This window comes from Gobio gobio, assembly GCF_949357685.1.
Source record: "Gobio gobio genome assembly, chromosome: 10".
Lineage (NCBI taxonomy): Eukaryota > Metazoa > Chordata > Actinopteri > Cypriniformes > Gobionidae > Gobio > Gobio gobio.
Window position 1 is genome coordinate 37287810 of NC_137116.1, and position 17699 is coordinate 37305508.

The 17699-nt window shown below is 38.7% G+C and overlaps 1 protein-coding gene across 1 annotated transcript in view; it reads right to left on the reverse strand.

Annotated features, from left to right (window-relative positions):
- The window catches only part of grid2 (glutamate receptor, ionotropic, delta 2), a gene marked incomplete at both ends in the record, with an annotated part of 524276 nt that overhangs the window by 4963 nt on the left and 501614 nt on the right, over window positions 1-17699 (reverse strand). Inside the window, one exon of the mRNA XM_079827346.1 lies at window positions 4311-4551. Within this exon, the coding sequence (XP_079683472.1) occupies window positions 4311-4551 (241 nt within the window). The remainder of the gene's footprint in view (window positions 1-4310; window positions 4552-17699) is intronic.

The following is a 17699-nucleotide window of genomic DNA, read 5'->3' on the forward strand; positions in this document are numbered from 1 at the left end:
CAAGTAATAAAGTATTCTCGTAAGTTTATAATATGCCATTGAAAATACATACAGGTAAGGGGTTCGAATGCGGGTCGCCATGCTGCCCCTCCATCTTGAAAGTACATTAGCCAAAAAGGGACATACCCGTAAATTCAAGCTTCGCCTTTCGCGTTTTAACACTCGATGGCACCGTGTCGAATGTGGACGAGGTCGAACTGGAAGCCATGTTAATCTTGGACTAAATCGGCCACAGTAGGAGTTAAAACGAAATCGGAATTGAGAGGAACAGAAACTAAAATTCACAGGATGGTCATATACATTTTCACCACTAGATGGGGGAAAATATCACAGTGTAGCTTTAAAACAAGATAATTTTTAAAGATTTAAGAGTAAAAAAAAATAGATAAAAGTTATTTTTATTACCACAAATAGTTTTTATTTTGTTATAATTCTCTCTAAATTTAGTTAAAGTTATGTATAAAACATAAAATTTCTCTGAAAGCATAAATAATTTTACTGGAAAACGAGTCAAAAATACAGTAATTTTGCAGTAAAGGAATGTAAATTAAACTCAGCTATAAACTAAAGAGCTATAATTGTAGGACTAAAAACATCTGTGACATGAGTGTGATATGTGCTCATTTTTAGCGCTCGTCTTGTCTTGGCCGCTTTTGGCATTAACACTTCTCGCTCACTGAACCATGTGTGTTAAGATGTGTGCTTATCAGCATGTCTGTGTGAATATTTGTGCAAAGCTCTGCCAAGCTTCTACTCTGATGGAACCGTCTGGAAGAGTGCTTCGAGGAATGAGCCCAACTCAGCATGATCCAACCACTGGGGCAGAAAGGAGCGGGGTTCAAGTGTGACTGCCAAAGCGTTCCACCCTATTTGAAAAATCATCTTCAACTACACCACTACATCAGCTAGAATTAATGACTTAGCATGCTTATATACAGCAGAAGGTCCAATGTTAACATTCTGGCCAATGGTAGGTGAATTTATCAGATAAAATGAGATATATATATATTTGTAATATTACTGCATATTTGTGACAAAGTCCAATGTATTGTTCAGCATCATACAAAAATAAAATTATATAATATATAGTACCGTTCAAACATTTGAGGTCAGTAAGATTTTTTTTTGAAAGAAATGAATACCTAGCTAAGACGCATGAAATTGTTCAAAAGTGACTCAAGACATTTATTATGTAACAAAAGATTTCTATTTCAAATGAATTCTGGAAGAAAAAAAAAGTATTACGGTTTCCAGAAAAGTATTAAGCAGAACAACAGTTTTTAATATTGATCATAATAAGAAATGTTTGTTTAGCTCCAAATCAGCATATTAGAATGATTTCTGAAGGATCATGTGACACTGAAGACTGGAGTAATGATGCTGAAAATTCAGCTTTGCCATCACAGGAATAGATTACATTTTTCGAATATATTCAAATAGGAAAGTTATTAAAAATGTTATACAATATTACTGTTTTTACTGTGATGAAACATGCAGCATTGGTGAGCATGAGAGACTTCTTTCAAAAACATTTGAAAAATCTTACGACCCCAAACTCTGTATATTATTTAATAAGAGGAAGAACACTTATAAATTTTAAGGCATCTTAAAATTTTCATGTGCGAAAAGACAGATGATTTCTTTAGTAGGCAGTTTGCCTTTGCTTTAAATTCCTCACATAGTGAGGTCAGGCTATTGTTATTACAATCCCATTAAAAGCATGTAATGTCACAGTTCCCAAAAAAGATCCCGGCCATTTTAATGCATTGTTAATTTGGACCTTGCTTATAAACAAGTTCAAATGAGCCATTCAACTTATCATGACTTAAGTCTGCTATTTGTGGCATGCTAACAGGTTGAAAAAGCTAATCTGCCCTTTCTGTAAGGAACAGATGCACTACACTCATTTTCTACATATAAATGTCTGAACATTTATGGTGACCGGTGAAGTGGACGACGGCCTTCAGAGGAGCAGGGATGAAGGAGAGCCGCTCTCTCTGTGGGGTCATGAGCGGCCTGCTGCTGCCCCGACAGATAAAAGCTGCTTCATGGCGGGAGGACAGAAGACGAGAAAAAGCCCCTGACCGCTGATCAAAAGCACTAGTTTGCTTTTCAGGTGGAACGCTGGAGATGAAATGCTGTGTTTTTTGGCCCGTGAAGAGTCTGATGACTCAGACCGGAGGGGTGTGAGGAGAGGTCAGGTGTGTATGTTGGGAGGTGGGTGATGGGACTCGATAGGAGTAATGCGGGAGATGGGGATGTAATATCAGGAAAGGAAACACCCACAATATGACAGCTGCAGAAGATAACAAGGAGCTATAAACTCATCAAATCAAAGAAATGCGTCAAGAGCAACATCACAAAGGTTCATTCACAGCCATACGAATGTGCTGTCACTGCTACGTCTGTGTTTCATGTGAAATGCAAGCAATGGGCTCATTTGTTAATATTAACTGGATTCCAAGAACAATAGGCAAACAGTTGTAAGAACAAGAAAACAATATGTGCAAACACATTCATCTAAAGCGATCTTCACGAAATGAAACATGGGATATTAAAGAAAAATTAGAGCCTTGTCTTAAAGTAATTATCTAGATATATGCAGCTTTTATCAGCACATATATTTTCTAGCACCTGTTTACTTATTTTTTCTCAACAGAGCTTTATTACAGTTAATGAGCTTGGCAGGCAACTGAACAACATTGTGTTCTTTTTGGAGAGGTGCGCTATCCAAAAAAAATTATAATTCTTGTAATGCTGACTATTTCTCATTTTAAGCTCTTGTCTTTTTTGTTAATATTACTAATATCCTTCAATGGCTGGGCGGTATGATGGCATACGACTGGTAGAGATTCTGCTTCACTGTTTTTTCCATAGCAGATCAGTCCACAGGATTTATGCTATTTACAGTTGAACAAACAAAATGCAGAGTGCGACGTGTCCCAAACAAGTCTAGAAGGACAGTGTGATATTAAGGGGTGTATATTGGGTACAATGTGAAACAGAGTTTAAAATTGGTTATGGTTGCTGAGCAACATTGCAACTATTTCAGATTAATTTGAGGTCACAGAGTGTATAATGGCTTAACAACTTAAAATGTGACAATTATCTTATTAATTTGCGACCTTTAAGTTGCAAACAAAAGAAAAAATAAGCAAATGAAATGAAGTACCTTTCATTTGTGAAGCATAAAATCCACTGCATTATCCAAAAATCGGTATAACCACATGGTTATTTAATATATATATTTTAATTAAAATTTATATTAATATTCTATATTAATTAAATTTAAACAATTGAATTTTCATTAATAGGTCTATTTCGTATAACTTTTCATCGAATTTTCATTAATAGGTCTATTTCGTATAACTTTCCATCGAATTAAATATCTGGTAAAATATGATATAAACTCATACCGTCATAAGACTTTCGTACCGCCCAGTTTTACATTCTTTCAGTTTTTGCTGTCTTGCATTAAAGGGTTAGTTCACCCTAAAATGAAAATATGAAGTTCTTATTTACTCATCCTGGTGTTATTCCGACCACAAAAGGAGAATTTAAAAAAATGTCCCGCTCGCGCTCATCCATATAATGGCAGTGAATAGCGACCATATTTAGCATCAATATTTTTTAAAAAGATTTTAAAGTATCACAGAATGAACCCATGTGACATGTGTTGTATATATTCCAAGTCTTCTGAGGGTATACGATAGGGTTTGGTGAAAAACAAATCAAAAATCAAAATGTATTATTTAATGTGAAATCCTGAGCTTGGCCGTTGGTCTTCTGTGCATTCAATGCGACTATGTTAGCGCTGCAGTTCACTCCTACTCACCCAGAAAGTTGAGAAATCAAGATTAATAAAAACACAAAAAGAAATACAATCCATGTACTTTCTTCTCTCATGTGAATATATTTGCTGTTATCGCATTCACATCTGTCAACTCATTCCGGCTGTCAACAACAGAAATGTTCAACTGAGTGAAGAAAGTACATCGATACTTTTTGGGGATTTCTAGGTGTTGTATTTCATGTCACGATTTTTTTGGCCGAGTCGGGTCAAGCACAGAAGACTGGCATACTGAATTAGAACAACACCAGGGTGGGTAAATGATGACTTCATTTGGATTTTTGGATAAACTACCCTTTTAAGGGGAAATTTAGGAGCGATGTTGCTGAACTTGAAGTTCTGTAACTATTAGATCCCATTTGGTCATAGTTATTGCATTTAAACATGTTTCACACTCTTCTGTTTATGATAAAAGTTAAGGATCAACCTCATCCCTACATTCAACCCTTATGACTCTTACCTCCTTCGATGGCACTCTGGACCCTTTCCTTCGCGTCCACCAGGTTTCCACCGTGGCAATAAGGCAGGAGAGCACCACGCCGGCTGCTAGTACAAAGAAGACCCCAGCAAAGCTGTGGATGTCCAAGGCGCTGCCATTCTTCCGAGTGCCCACTGGAGAGTACAGGTCACACGGACTGTCCCGCGGCCACCACTTCAGCTTCAAGATGTCCATGTCCCCATTCTGCTGAAGCTCCAAGATCCTGGACACAGCAAGAAAACAGACACACATATGGAGGCACTTTTCAGATTACTTCAAACTATGTCTGTTACAACATTTATCCTGGAATAAATGGCATGAAGAATCCATACCATCACATATTAGGCTAAAATGTATTTGAAGAGGATTTTGGCTGGAAGTGTGATGGTGTGGATGTCTAATATTGAGTGTGATGGACAATTAGACTAGCAAGTTACCTAGCAGTTAATTAACTTTGAACGTATGAAAAGTTTTGTTTCTGAATTATAATTTATAAATCCCTCAGTCAATGACTTATATATTGTTCTTATTTGTAATCACGAAATTAATCATGGTTAATTAATTTAATATATCAAAACTCCCAGTTTCAGTTAATAAAAATAAGCAACTTTGTCAGAATGACATCAGAAATACCGAAAATATAAAAAATATTGAAAATATTGTATACGGTCTTGGACAACAGGGGACCTACAGGCCAAGAAGGTTGAGAACCACTGATATATATATGTATGTATGCATGTATGTATGTATGTATGTATGTATGTATGTATGTATGTATGTATGTATATATGAAATTATATTTTAATTCCAAATGCTTGATGACAGTAGTATTAAGGATAGTAATTTATTAAAAACAAAAAACTTTGACAATGCATATTTTAATATAAACATTGGCTGAAAATATGATTTTCTTGAATATGTGCAAAGCTGAATTTGAACTTATAGAGTTTGAAGTTAAAAAGTCTGGAGTGACAAGCTCAAAATATCATAATTCAGGCAATTTCTGCACTTTTTAAAAGAGGAAAAAGTAAGAGACGCCATAAAATCCCCTATAATCAATCATCTAAAAGTAGTGTATTTTTATTCAAAATTACAGGATACAAAAGAATTATCCATTTGTTTAGAAATAACTTCACTGCTTCAAGTCGGCTAAAGTAAGACAAATATGAAGCCTTTTTAGATAACTGAAGTGCTACACTCCATGCCTGGACATTTACTACTGGCCTAAATATACGGACGATTATGCACAATTTTATTGTGCGTCGCATTACAGAAATGGACTGTGTTATGGATTGAAATTTAATGTCAGATTGCTTCATTCCTACACATTAATTGAGCCACTGAGATCTGTGTAACGCACTATAAATAACTCGGAATGGTCCCAGTCTGTTCGATGGCATCTGTTGCTGCAGTGATTCACTTTTTTTCCGCAACACCAGGGGGCAGTGTCTCCTCAGCAATAATTGCTGGCTAAAGCATCTTTCTCACCATAAAGAATGAGCGTGTTCTGATGTAGTGATGGCAGTTTGTACTAATGCCAGTCCAGCGGCTGCAAATGAATGATAATGAATACAGGACACAAAGGTTTAGGTGAATTTGCCTCATTGATTGGCTGATCTGTATTGCGTGTCGGTCTCTCTCTAGCCTGATTGTCTGCAGTCAGGAGTCAGTGCACATTTAGCCTCAGAGGAGGAGACCAGCGAGCTTCCCATATTCACATCCAAACTGCAGCTGCTGCAAACACTTATCCAAACAGCCACACACGCAATGAAAATGTTCAGTATTCACAGTAACACACAATGCTGTCTAAAATCCCGTTCAACATTTATTCAAAAAGCTACCCCTTCATTTTTTATATCCATATCCCTGCTGTCTCATAACAATATAATACAGGAGTAAGAAAATGTCCTATTGCACACAACAGATGGAAAATGACCCATCCACATTGCGCTATGGACACAGCTAACAGGACTCACAACAAGGTGGGCCCATGTTGAAAGATTTGCTTTATAGATCACTTTTTAAACGTGCCAACAACATTTAGCTATGCAACACCGCCCACATATGTTGCATCAGAGGATTCGGAGTGTGAAAGCAGAGACCAGAAACCACAATGAGGACAATTCAAGAGAACAGCACAACATACCTGGGGAGCTGTGATCCAGTGCCATTACAATGCCAAGTACTGTGAGTGAGTAAGCAAAGATGTAATCAATGTCCCACTGATGGAATTGTTGAATGTGAAGGAATTAGTTCACTCAAAATAAAAAATTAACATTGTTATTATACTCTCCCTCAAGTCATAGTTCTATAAAAAAGCACTATGACTAATGCAGTATAAGGTCTTGAGAAGCCATAAACATGTCTTTGTGTTGCCAATATTCACAAAAAAACATGTTTTGCAAATACTTGGGCTGTCAAACGATTAGTCGCATCCACAATAAAAGTTTGTTTACATAATATATGAGTGCACTGTGTATAATTATTATGTATATTTGGTAACACTTTACAATAAGGTTGTATTAGTTAACATTTGTTAATGCTTTAGTTATCATGAACAACACCTCTGTTCAGCATTAGTTAATCTTTCTTAACGTTAGTTAATAAAAATCCAGCTGTTCCTGTTAGTTCACAGTGCATTAACTAATGTTAACAAGATTTTAATAATGCATTAGTAAATGTTGAAATTACCATTAACAAAGATAAATAAATGCTTTATAAGTGCAGTTCAATATTAGTTCATGTTAACTAATGTAGTATAGGTGTAGTACTAATATATATATTTGTATAATTTATATTATATAAAAATATGAATATTTTACATATAAATATGTAATAAAAATATATATAAAAACTTAAATATATACATGCATGCATGTGTGTGTATTTATATATACATAATAATTATACCCAGGACACACACACACTTTTATTTTGGATGCGATTAATCATTTGACTGCACTAAAATGTATAATTTAACATACAACCCCAAATCAGAAAAAGTTGGGACAGTATGGAAAATGCAAAAAAAAAAAAAAAGAAGTGATTTCTAAATTTACTTTGACTTGTATTTCATTGCAGACAATATGAACACAAAATATTTCATGTTTTGTCTGGTCAACTTCATGTCATTTGTAAATATGCATCCTTTCCTGACATTCAGACCTGCAACACATTTAAAAAAAAGTTGGGACAGTAAAGCATTTACCACTTTGTAATGTTGCCATTCCTTTTCACAACACTTAAAAGACGTTTAGGGACTGAAGACACCAAGTGATGAAGTGTTTCAGGTGTAATTTTGTCCCATTCTTCCTGCAAACAAGTCTTAAGGTGGGCAACAGTACGGGGTCTTCGTTGTCGCATTTTGCGCTTCAAAATGCGCCACACATTCTCTATTGGAGACAGGTCGGGACGGCAGGCAGGCCAGTCAAGTACCCATACCCTCTTCCTCCGCAGCCAGGACTTTGTAATGTGTGCAGAATGTGGTTTTGCATTGTCTTGTTGAAATATGCATGGACGTCCCTGGAAAAGATGTCTTCTTGAAGGCAGCATATTATACTCCAAAATCACTATGTACTTTTCAGCATTAATGGTGCCTTCACAGAAGTGCAAGCTACCTTTGCCAAGGGCACTGACACAACCCCATACCATGACAGACCCTGGCTTTTGGACTTGTTGCTGGTAACAGTCTGGATGATCCTTTTCTTCTTTGGTCCGGAGCACACGGCGTCCATTCCTCCCAAAAAATACCTGAAATACTGATTCATCTGACCACAGTACACGTTTTCACTGTGTGATGGTCCATCCCAGATGCCTCCGAGCCCAGAGAAGTTGACGGCTTCTGGACACTGTTAACATAGGGCTTCCTTTTGGCACAGTACAGTTTTAACTGGCATTTGTGGATGTAACTACATATTGTGGTACTTGACAAAGGTTTGCCAAAGTAGTCCTGAGCCCATGTGGTGATATCGCTTATAGATGAATGACGATTCTTGATGCAGTGCCGCCTGAGATCACGGTTGTTCAGCTTAGGCTTGCGCCCTTGCCCTTTACGCACTGAAATTCCTCCAGATTCCTTGAATCTTTTAATTATGCTATGCACTGTTGAATGTGAAATATCCAAATCTCTTCCTATCTTTCTTTGAGGAACATTGTTTTTAAACATTTCAAAAATTTCAAAATATTTGTTGGCAAACTGGCAATCCTCGGCCAATCTTTGCTCCTAAAGGATTAGACCTTTCTTGGATGTTGCTTTTGTACCAAATCATAATTACAATCACCTGTTGACATCACCTGTTTCAAATCACATCATTATTTAACCATTTTACCTCATTACTAGCCCTAAATTAGTCCTGTCCCAACTTTTTTTGAAATGTGTTGCAGGTTTGAATGACAGGAAAGGATGCATATTTACAAATGATATGAAGTTGACCAGACAAAACATGAAATATTTTGTGTTCATATTGTCTGCAATGAAATACAAGTCAAAGTAAATTTAGAAATCACTTCTTTTTTTATTTTATTTGCGTTTTCCATACTGTCCCAACTTTTTCTGATTTGGGGTTGTACATTATGAATGAACCTCAAGGAACATTAAAAGATAAAAAAAAGTATATCATGACTGCTTTAATGTAATAGGAAGGATGCAGAATGCAAGTGTATTTTAGTATTATTTAAATAATATTATCAGTATTTATTAATATTTTTAATTATCTTTTATTTAATATTATTTTTTAAGTTTTTGTAACTTTACTTAAACTTGCCAAAGTCAATTTTTTTTTGTCTACAGTTGATTTTATTTTAGCATTTTTTTCAATTACCCAAAATTATTTTTAAGAGCTTTAGTTAACAATAACACCAAACTGTTTTCGAGCGAGGTTAGATAAATGATCCCCCATCGCGGTGGCAGATGCTGTGTGTACATTTAGCTATTTTAACATTGGTGCATATTCCAATTTATGTTTTCATTTTCCATGGTATTAAACTACCATGATGAATGAGTTCTGAGATGAGATGGCTTGGTCTTCGGTAACACAGCTATTCCTTTAAGACCTCATTCCCACTGGAGGTCAGCACAGAACAATTCCTATCACAGGCATATGGAACGGCCTACCCTTGAAAAATTAGTCTGTGACATTTATGAGCGTTGCCATGATGGATGTGTCAACACTTGGTGGGTCAACATGCTGTGCGCTGCTTTAGGGCTGAGATAATAGGTTACATCCGGCCACACTGGTGGGATGGCGAGGAGGCGGCAAGCATGAATTTGAAAGAATGCCTTGTGTAACTATTCTTAAGGGTCTATTCTATTCTATTTTATTCTATTCTATTCTAGCGTCACTTTTCAACCGAAGTCTACAACAAGTATCAACCTTCAAGGACTTGTTAGAAAGACCATTTCTGACCTTGTGGTTTCCCAGCAGCTGGTACTGGGAAAATTAACAGACTCGCTGCCTAATGAATTAACACCCTGGCGTTTTTAACAAATGAGGAGTGGTGTGAGCCACATGAATTAACACCAGGCACTTTTCCTGTGAGAATCAACTGTCCAGTTTTGCCCTTGAGGAAACACCACATGTTTGTCTTCAGAAGTCTCAGAAGAGACATGACAGTAGACATCTCAGAGGGGACCAGATTTTACCTTGTTTGTTGAGAAGACACTGATGGCCATATGCTGAAAGTCTTTTTTTAGCCTGCTCACTTTTACTAAACTTCTCTAAAAAAGTTTTGGAGACTTGGATTTATTTTCCTCAAACACATTAACTGTCCTTTTTTATTCTTTAAAGAAAAACTCATGGAAATAAATCACTTGATGAGCATGGGATTCTTTCTCACATTGACATGTTACCTATTGAATCAGGATGTTTGGGCATAGCCAGAAAAATTGCATTGAAACAATATTCCCTTTGAAAAGCATTTTACAAATACATTTGAATTACTAATAAATACCCATGCATTAGCATAGAGGTAATCTATATGCTATGTAGAAGTTAACAAACATATGCTTTTAAATTTTATGAGGACTTCAAAAATGTGCTTTTTTTACTGCTAAAAATGGACTCAAACTTGCTGCTTTCCCTTCAGGCACTTACAGAGAAACAGCGGCTTCATAACAGCAGACATTTTATTTGTTTTTTATTCCCTCCCCTCCCAAAATGGAGTGATAAATGGAGAGAAAGGTGAGTGAGGACGAAGAGAGGGAGATAAGCGGTGTGCGTGAGGAACAAGTTGTGCTCGATTGAAAGACCAGGGCAAAACACAAGCAACAAATTCAGCCACTCCGCTCTGTTTTGTCTTTGAATTGCACACAGTCAAGGGAGTTCAGCTGGCTGTGTCCATGTTCAATATCGGGGGCTAAACACAAACATTTGGCCCTGTTAACAGCACAAGTCCAGATCAACCTGATTCTCCATGACAACTGGGTGATCTGGTAACTGCAACCAGCTTTCATTTAAGACCCCAGTTTGACACTGAGCTCGAATCTCGGTCTTTCAGTGCACCTGGTTGCGGTAGCACTTCAAACTCATTTTTCTGTTCTTTGGGGATAATGCGGGTGGGGATTTGCGGTTCTCTCCTCAGGTCTGTCTGTCATGTAGTCTCCTCACTTGCCTCTCGGGCCCTGTGCGCTGAATCGAGTGTGGACTGCTGGAGCTGTTGCTATGGCAACCAGCTGCGGCAGAAATGATCACGTTATTAGATGTCTCTGTCTGCGGGGAGACAAAATACTTGATAAGAGCTGGGAAAACACGATGAGAAAAGGAAAGAAAAGACAAAGGCAAGCAGTTTTTTTGCCTCGGAAATACAGATGGAATTTCTTCTCAGCTTATCAATATGAATCAGAACATCTGAAGGATGTTAGACATCTCAAAAGATTGTGAAAGACACTTATATCAGTATAATAGCCACTATGATAGCCATATATTTCAATCTCTCTATACAGACCCCATCTATACAAATGAAATATTCTGTAATATTTCCAGGTCACCAATTGATCTTGTGAGCTCTTTTGTATAGCTGGTCAGATGTTCTTGCAGAAAGAATATTCTGGGTTCAGTACAAGTTAAACTCAGATGAACTACCACAACAATTCAATTACACTTTTCCTTTATTTTCTTTAAAATAATGCAGCAAAAATCTTGGTTACAATAATAGTACAGCCATAAGACATAACAATATGCACCCACTCCTGTGCCTCATATTCATGTGCTTTGTATAGTCACGGAAACAGTAGGTTTCAGCATTTGAGGGGAAAAACTTAACAATTGGAGTAAAGAAGACACCATTTCATTCTTACCTTTATAGCCCGAAAAGTCCATTAAAAATAAACTTGACAGTACAGTCAGCAAAATATAATATGAGAATGCGAAATGCTAGGACAGGGATAATCTCAGCCTTAGATATCACACCCATGCACCGCTGGCTGAACGTCGGATGTATCGGATGGAACGTCATTATCTGATTGGTTGAATTCTACAGGATGTCCAGGTCTGCCTGGAAACAAAGATGTTGTGATGGCAAACCCCCTCATGGAAAAATAACGTTGTTGTGTTTACAACTGTGACAATGAGCGCTTATCAGGATCAACAAAACGCTGGATTTTCAAAAGTATGTGAAGTATGTAAAGTTCACTGCATAGACTAATGTACTATAAAACATCCATGAACTTTACACACAGTCTGTTATTGTAAGGAATCGATGATACATTTTTCAAATAATTATTAAATAGCAAGTGGAAACTATGCAAAAGCGGCAGCCCTTCTGGCGTACTCAGTGTCTGAATTCACTCACTAGTTTTCATTCATTTACATTTATTCATTTAGCAGACGCTTTTATCCAAAGCGACTAACAACTGAGGAATACAGGAAGCATTCCAGGCGAAAAATCACAAAAAGTGCTTGAAAGCTTTGGACATTGCATAGAGTAGCATAAGCTAGAATAGGGAGGGAGTAGAGGAAAAAAAATATATATTTTTAAGATGGGGTTAAGTGCTCATGGAAGAGATGAATTTTCAGCTGTCTTTTGAATGTTGTCAGCAATTCTGCATTCCGGATGAAGGCAGAGAGATCGTTCCACCAGCAAGGAACAGTGAACGAAAATGTTCTGGAAAATGATTTCATGCCTCACTGTGATGGTGAGAGATGCCTCTCCTTAGCTGAGCAAAGGCTTCTGGTGGGGGTGTAGACTCGTAGGAGCCAGTGGCAGTATGCGGATGCTGAGCCTGTGGTAGATCTGTAAGCAAGCATCAACGCCTTGAACTTGATGCGAGCAGCGAGTGGTAGCCAGTGCAGAGAGATGAAGAGAGGTGTGACATGGGCCCTTTTGGGCTCATTGAAGACAAGACGTGCCGCTGAGTTCTGGATCATTTGAAGCATCTTGATCCCACACGATGGAAGTCCAGCCAGAAGGCACATTGCAGTAGTGAAGCCTAGAAATGACCAGGGCCTGGACAAGAAGCTGTGTTGCATGCTCTGTTGGTAATGGTCTGATCTTCCTGATGTTGTGCAGCGAAAACCTGCATGCAAGTCTTTGAAATGTGGTCTTTGAAGGACAGCTGGTCATCAAAGGATACTCCAAGATTTCTGACCGACCTTGAAGGGGTAATTCAAGGATGAACCAAGCTGGATGGTGAAATCATGTTGTAGAGTCGGATTGGCAGGGAAGACGAGAAGCTCCGTCTTTGCCAGGTTGAGCTGCAGGTGATGTTCTTTCATCCATGCCGAGATGTCCGCCAGACAGCTAGAGATTCATGCAGCTACTGTGGGATCATCTGGTTGAAATGAAAGGTGTGTGTCATCAGCATAGCAATGGTATGAGAAGCCATGTGCCTGTATGATGGGTCCCAGTGATGTAGTGTAAATGGAGAAGAGGAGAGAGCCCTGAGGAACCCCCGTGGTCAGTAGATATGCTTTGGATACCTCCCCTCTCCAGGCAACCTTGAAAGACCTACCTGTGAGATAGGACTCAAACCAGTGGAGTGGAATTCCTGTGATGCCCAGTGATGAGAGGGTGGACAGAAGAATTTGATGATTCACAGTGTCAAAGGTAGCAGATAGATCGAGGAGGATGAGGACCGATGATTTGGAATCAGCTTTCGCAATCCGCAGGGCTTCAGTGACCAACAGTAATGCAGTCTCTGTTGAGTGGCCCCTTTTGAAAACTGATTGGTTGACGTCTAGCTGGTTATACTGTGAGAGGAATGATGAAACCTGGTTGAAAACAACTTGTTCAAGAGTTTTCGCTATGAATGGTAGGAGAGAAACAGGTCTGTAGCTATCTACAAGTGATGTGTTTAACATGGGTTTTTTAAGAAGTGGGGTTACCCGAGCCTGCTTGAATGTGGTAGGGAAAATGTCAGTGCGGAGAGACGTGTTGATGATGTGTGTGAATGCTGGTAGGAGTGTAGGAGAGATGGCTTGTAGGAGGTGTGAGGGGATGGGATCTAGAGGGCCGGTGGTAGGATGGCTGGAGAGAAGTTTAGATACTTCTGCCTCAGTGAGTGTAGAGAAGGAGGAGAGAAGATTTCCGGCTGTGGATGTGGCTGATCTAAAATCCTGGTGTGTGGAGGAGTAGTGCGTGCTGGCCATTAACTCCTTCAAGTGAAATTGAGCATCAGCGTCAGTTCTGGCAGGCCAAGTAGTCAAGACGCTGCTAACGCTATTGGTAACAACACTGTCTCATCAGCTGATTTGCATCAGCTGTTTCAACTCCCCTCGTTACTAATGGCTACGCTAAAAGCAGGGCGCCTATTTAAAGCAGATCAAGTTCGCTCTTACTACTAGCTGCTCGCTGCTTTGCAACCCGCCACCTCCCCACCTCCTCCTGTCGTGTATAACGTGGCATTTGTTTATGTCATCGTTGCTGCTCTGTTCATAGGGGGAATAGTTAAGCTCTCCCAGTCCTAAACTGGTAAGCGTTCCCTGATGCTGCTGCTGTCCTCTGACTCTCTGCTATTTCATGGTGCTCATGAAAGGTCAGAGGACTCCCTGAACAGAGCCATACCGCCAAAAACAAATTTAATTCAGAATTCATCAACTGATTGCAATTCAATAAAAATTTCTAAATCATTTTTATTGTCATGTGTGTTCTTGACTTAATGGACCTGACAGAACTATATTAGTGGAGTAATATAGGGAATATTGAACGAGTGTATAGGTGGCGATTTCACAGCATAGGACAGGGGTGTTCAAACTCGGCCACTGTCCTGCAGAGTTTAGCTTCAACTTGGCTCACATCTGCATGGATGTTTCAAGGGCTGTAAAATTGCCCCCCACATTACCCCTACATAGGGCACTATTTGCGGGGACAGCCTTTTGTAGTGGGGTCCGAAACCATAGTGGACATTATTGAGTGCATTCATTCAATTCCATAATGTAATTGATGTACACTGAACAGCTAGAGAATACCCATAATGCACTGTGAGGGTCGTGCCAAATTAATTCCTGTGTCTCACCAGAAGATGGCGCCCACAGCTGAATCATCCATCAATTTGTTTTTCAAACTGCTGGTCCAACGTGGGTACAGAATAATACCATGCAGGTATAAATTAATTTTAATTTTATAATTAAATTGTTTAATTAAGGTTTATCCATGATGGTTTCCATGACAGAGTTCAAGATACATTGTTTCATTTCTACTGGAGCTGCCAGTTTGCTAAGTTTCAAATGATTATTTAACGGCAAGCACAATATGCAAAAGCGGCAGCCATTCCGGTGCATTCAGTGTCCGATTTTACTCACTCTTTTTTCATTCACTCCTTCAAGTAGAATATATTAGTGTATTAATAGGGAATAGTGAATGAGTGTATAGGGGACGATTTCTAACACATCTTATGCCTAGTAAGACCTTGATTAGCTGATTCAGGTGTGTCTAATTGGGGATGATGCTAAAGTCTTCAGGACATTGGCCCTCCAGAAGCAGGATTGGACACCCCTGAGCTAAAGCCTGAGAATGAGGGTTAACTATTTCAATGTATCAAAGTTGTATCAAAATACTAAGGCAGTACTTCTATAAAATGATAAGCTTCACATTGCTTCTAAATCCGCCAAATACCAGCCCCATTCACTTCCATTGTAAACATCTCATTTTAACCTCTTTTTTCCTTTAAAAAAAAGAAAAAGAAAACGAGGGGCGAGTTGAAATTATTTTTGTGGCAATCAACAATTATGCCACAAACACTGTCAATTGAGCATAACTGGTATAGAACCAAGAATATTCCTTTAAGCTTAGATAATTAGGATAATTAGGGTTTTTAAAGAGTATAGGATATGGGTTATTTAATTCTCCTGGCTCTGTTTATGTTGAATCGCTCATGAGTGTAACATGTAAAGTTGTAGCAATCCAGAAGATCAAGCAGGGAGATGACTAAACTGACTTTTAATGAACAGAGGGAAACCAAGCACTACACACTCTAACACTACATTAAATACACAAGGGAAGCTAATCAACAAATCAGGAAACAGGTGTAAACTAATTTAGAAACCATGGAAACTAGTGGCAGGAAAATGAGAACAAAGAAAACAGGAACTTGTACTAAACCAAATAAAACACAAATAAAACCAACATACAGGTGCTGGTCGTATAATTAGAATATCATCAAAAAGTTGATTTATTTCACTAATTCCATTCAAAAAGTGAAACTTTTACATTATATTCATTCATTACACACAGACTGATATATTTCAAATGTGTGCAGGTGCCAAGTCCAGTTGGAAAATGAAATCTGCATCTCCATAAAGTTGGTCAACAGCAGCAGGAAGCATGAAGTGCTCTAAAACCTCCCGGTATACGACTGCGTTGACCTTGGACCTAAAAAAAAACAGTGGACCAACACCAGCAGATGACATGGCACCCCAAACCATCACTGACTGTAGAAACTTTACACTGGACCTCAAGCAACGTGGATTGTGTGCCTCTCCTCTCTTCCTCCAGACTCTGGGATCCTGATTTCCAAAGGAAATGCAAAATGTACTTTCATCAGAGAACATAACTTAGGACCACTCTGCAGCAGTCCATTCCTTTTTGTCTTTAGCCCAGGCGAGACGCTTCTGATACTGTCTGTTGTTCAAGAGTGGCTTGACACAAGGAATGAGACAGCTGAAACCCATCTACGTCTGTGCGTAGTGGTTCTTGAAGCACTGACTCCAGCTGCAGTCCACTCTTTGTGAATCGCCCCAACATTTTTGAATGGGTTTTGTTTCACAATCCTCTCCAGGGTGCAGTTATCCCTATTGCTTGTACACTTTTTTTCTACCACATCTTTTCCTTCCCTACGCCTCTCTATTAATGTGCTTGGGCACAGAGCTCTGTAAACAGCCAGCCTCTTTTGCAATGACCTTTTGTGTCTTGCCCTCCTTGTGCAAGGTGTCAATGGTCATCTTTTGGACAACTGTCAAGTCAGCAGTCTTCCCCATGATTGTGTAGCCTACAGAACTAGACTGAGATACCATTTAAAGGCATTTGCAGGTGTTTTGAGTTAATTAGCTGATTAGAGTGTGGCACCAGGTGTCTTCAATATTGAACCTTTTCATAATATTCAAATTTTCTGAGATACTGAATTTGGGATTTTCCTTAGTTGTCAGTTATAGTCATCAAAATTAAAAGAAATAAACATTTGAAATATATCAGTCTGTGTGTAATGAATGAATATAATATACAAGTTTCCCTTTTGAATGGAATTAGTGAAATAAATCAACTTTTTGATAATATTCTAATTATATGACCAGCACCTGTACATGTGACAATGAGGTAGAAATCTGCAGTGTTAACACTGTACACATTTACCAAGCTCAGTGTTTTCAATGGCAGAAGTGTAGTGCAGCTCTGTTCTAACAATTTATATCAGCTGGACAATGAGTCCAAAATGTCATGTGTTCCCAGCACCATTTGCTAAGGGACTGACTTTGTGTAAACAGGCGACATGTGGCCATAACCAGGCAGACATGGGTATCTGCCCTGAGGAGTATAAGCAAGCTCACATCTGTCCTAGAAATTGACTGGCACTGTGGGCTGCAAAATGTCAGGTATAAGTGGCGATCGCTCTAGAGTGTGCCATTTTAATAGGGTAATTGGTCTTCACTCTTGTCTTCACTCCTCTAATAACCCTGCTGATGAAAACAACAAGATGCAACTAGATTTTTACAGTTTATGAAGGAAATGCGAGTGGTGGTTGCCTGCACAAAATGCACAGCCATGATGCTAGGGTGCAGGGCACTGATGCCAGGCTGTTGCTAAGATATTCTGGGACTAGTTGCATAAACATAGCCGCTAAAATAAGACTATGGGTACTTCTCAATTCTTATTTGTGCCTCCTCGTTTCTTTTCCTCGCCTCCTTTCCACGCGTCTCAGCTCCACCCCTTCAGGATGCGAGGGAA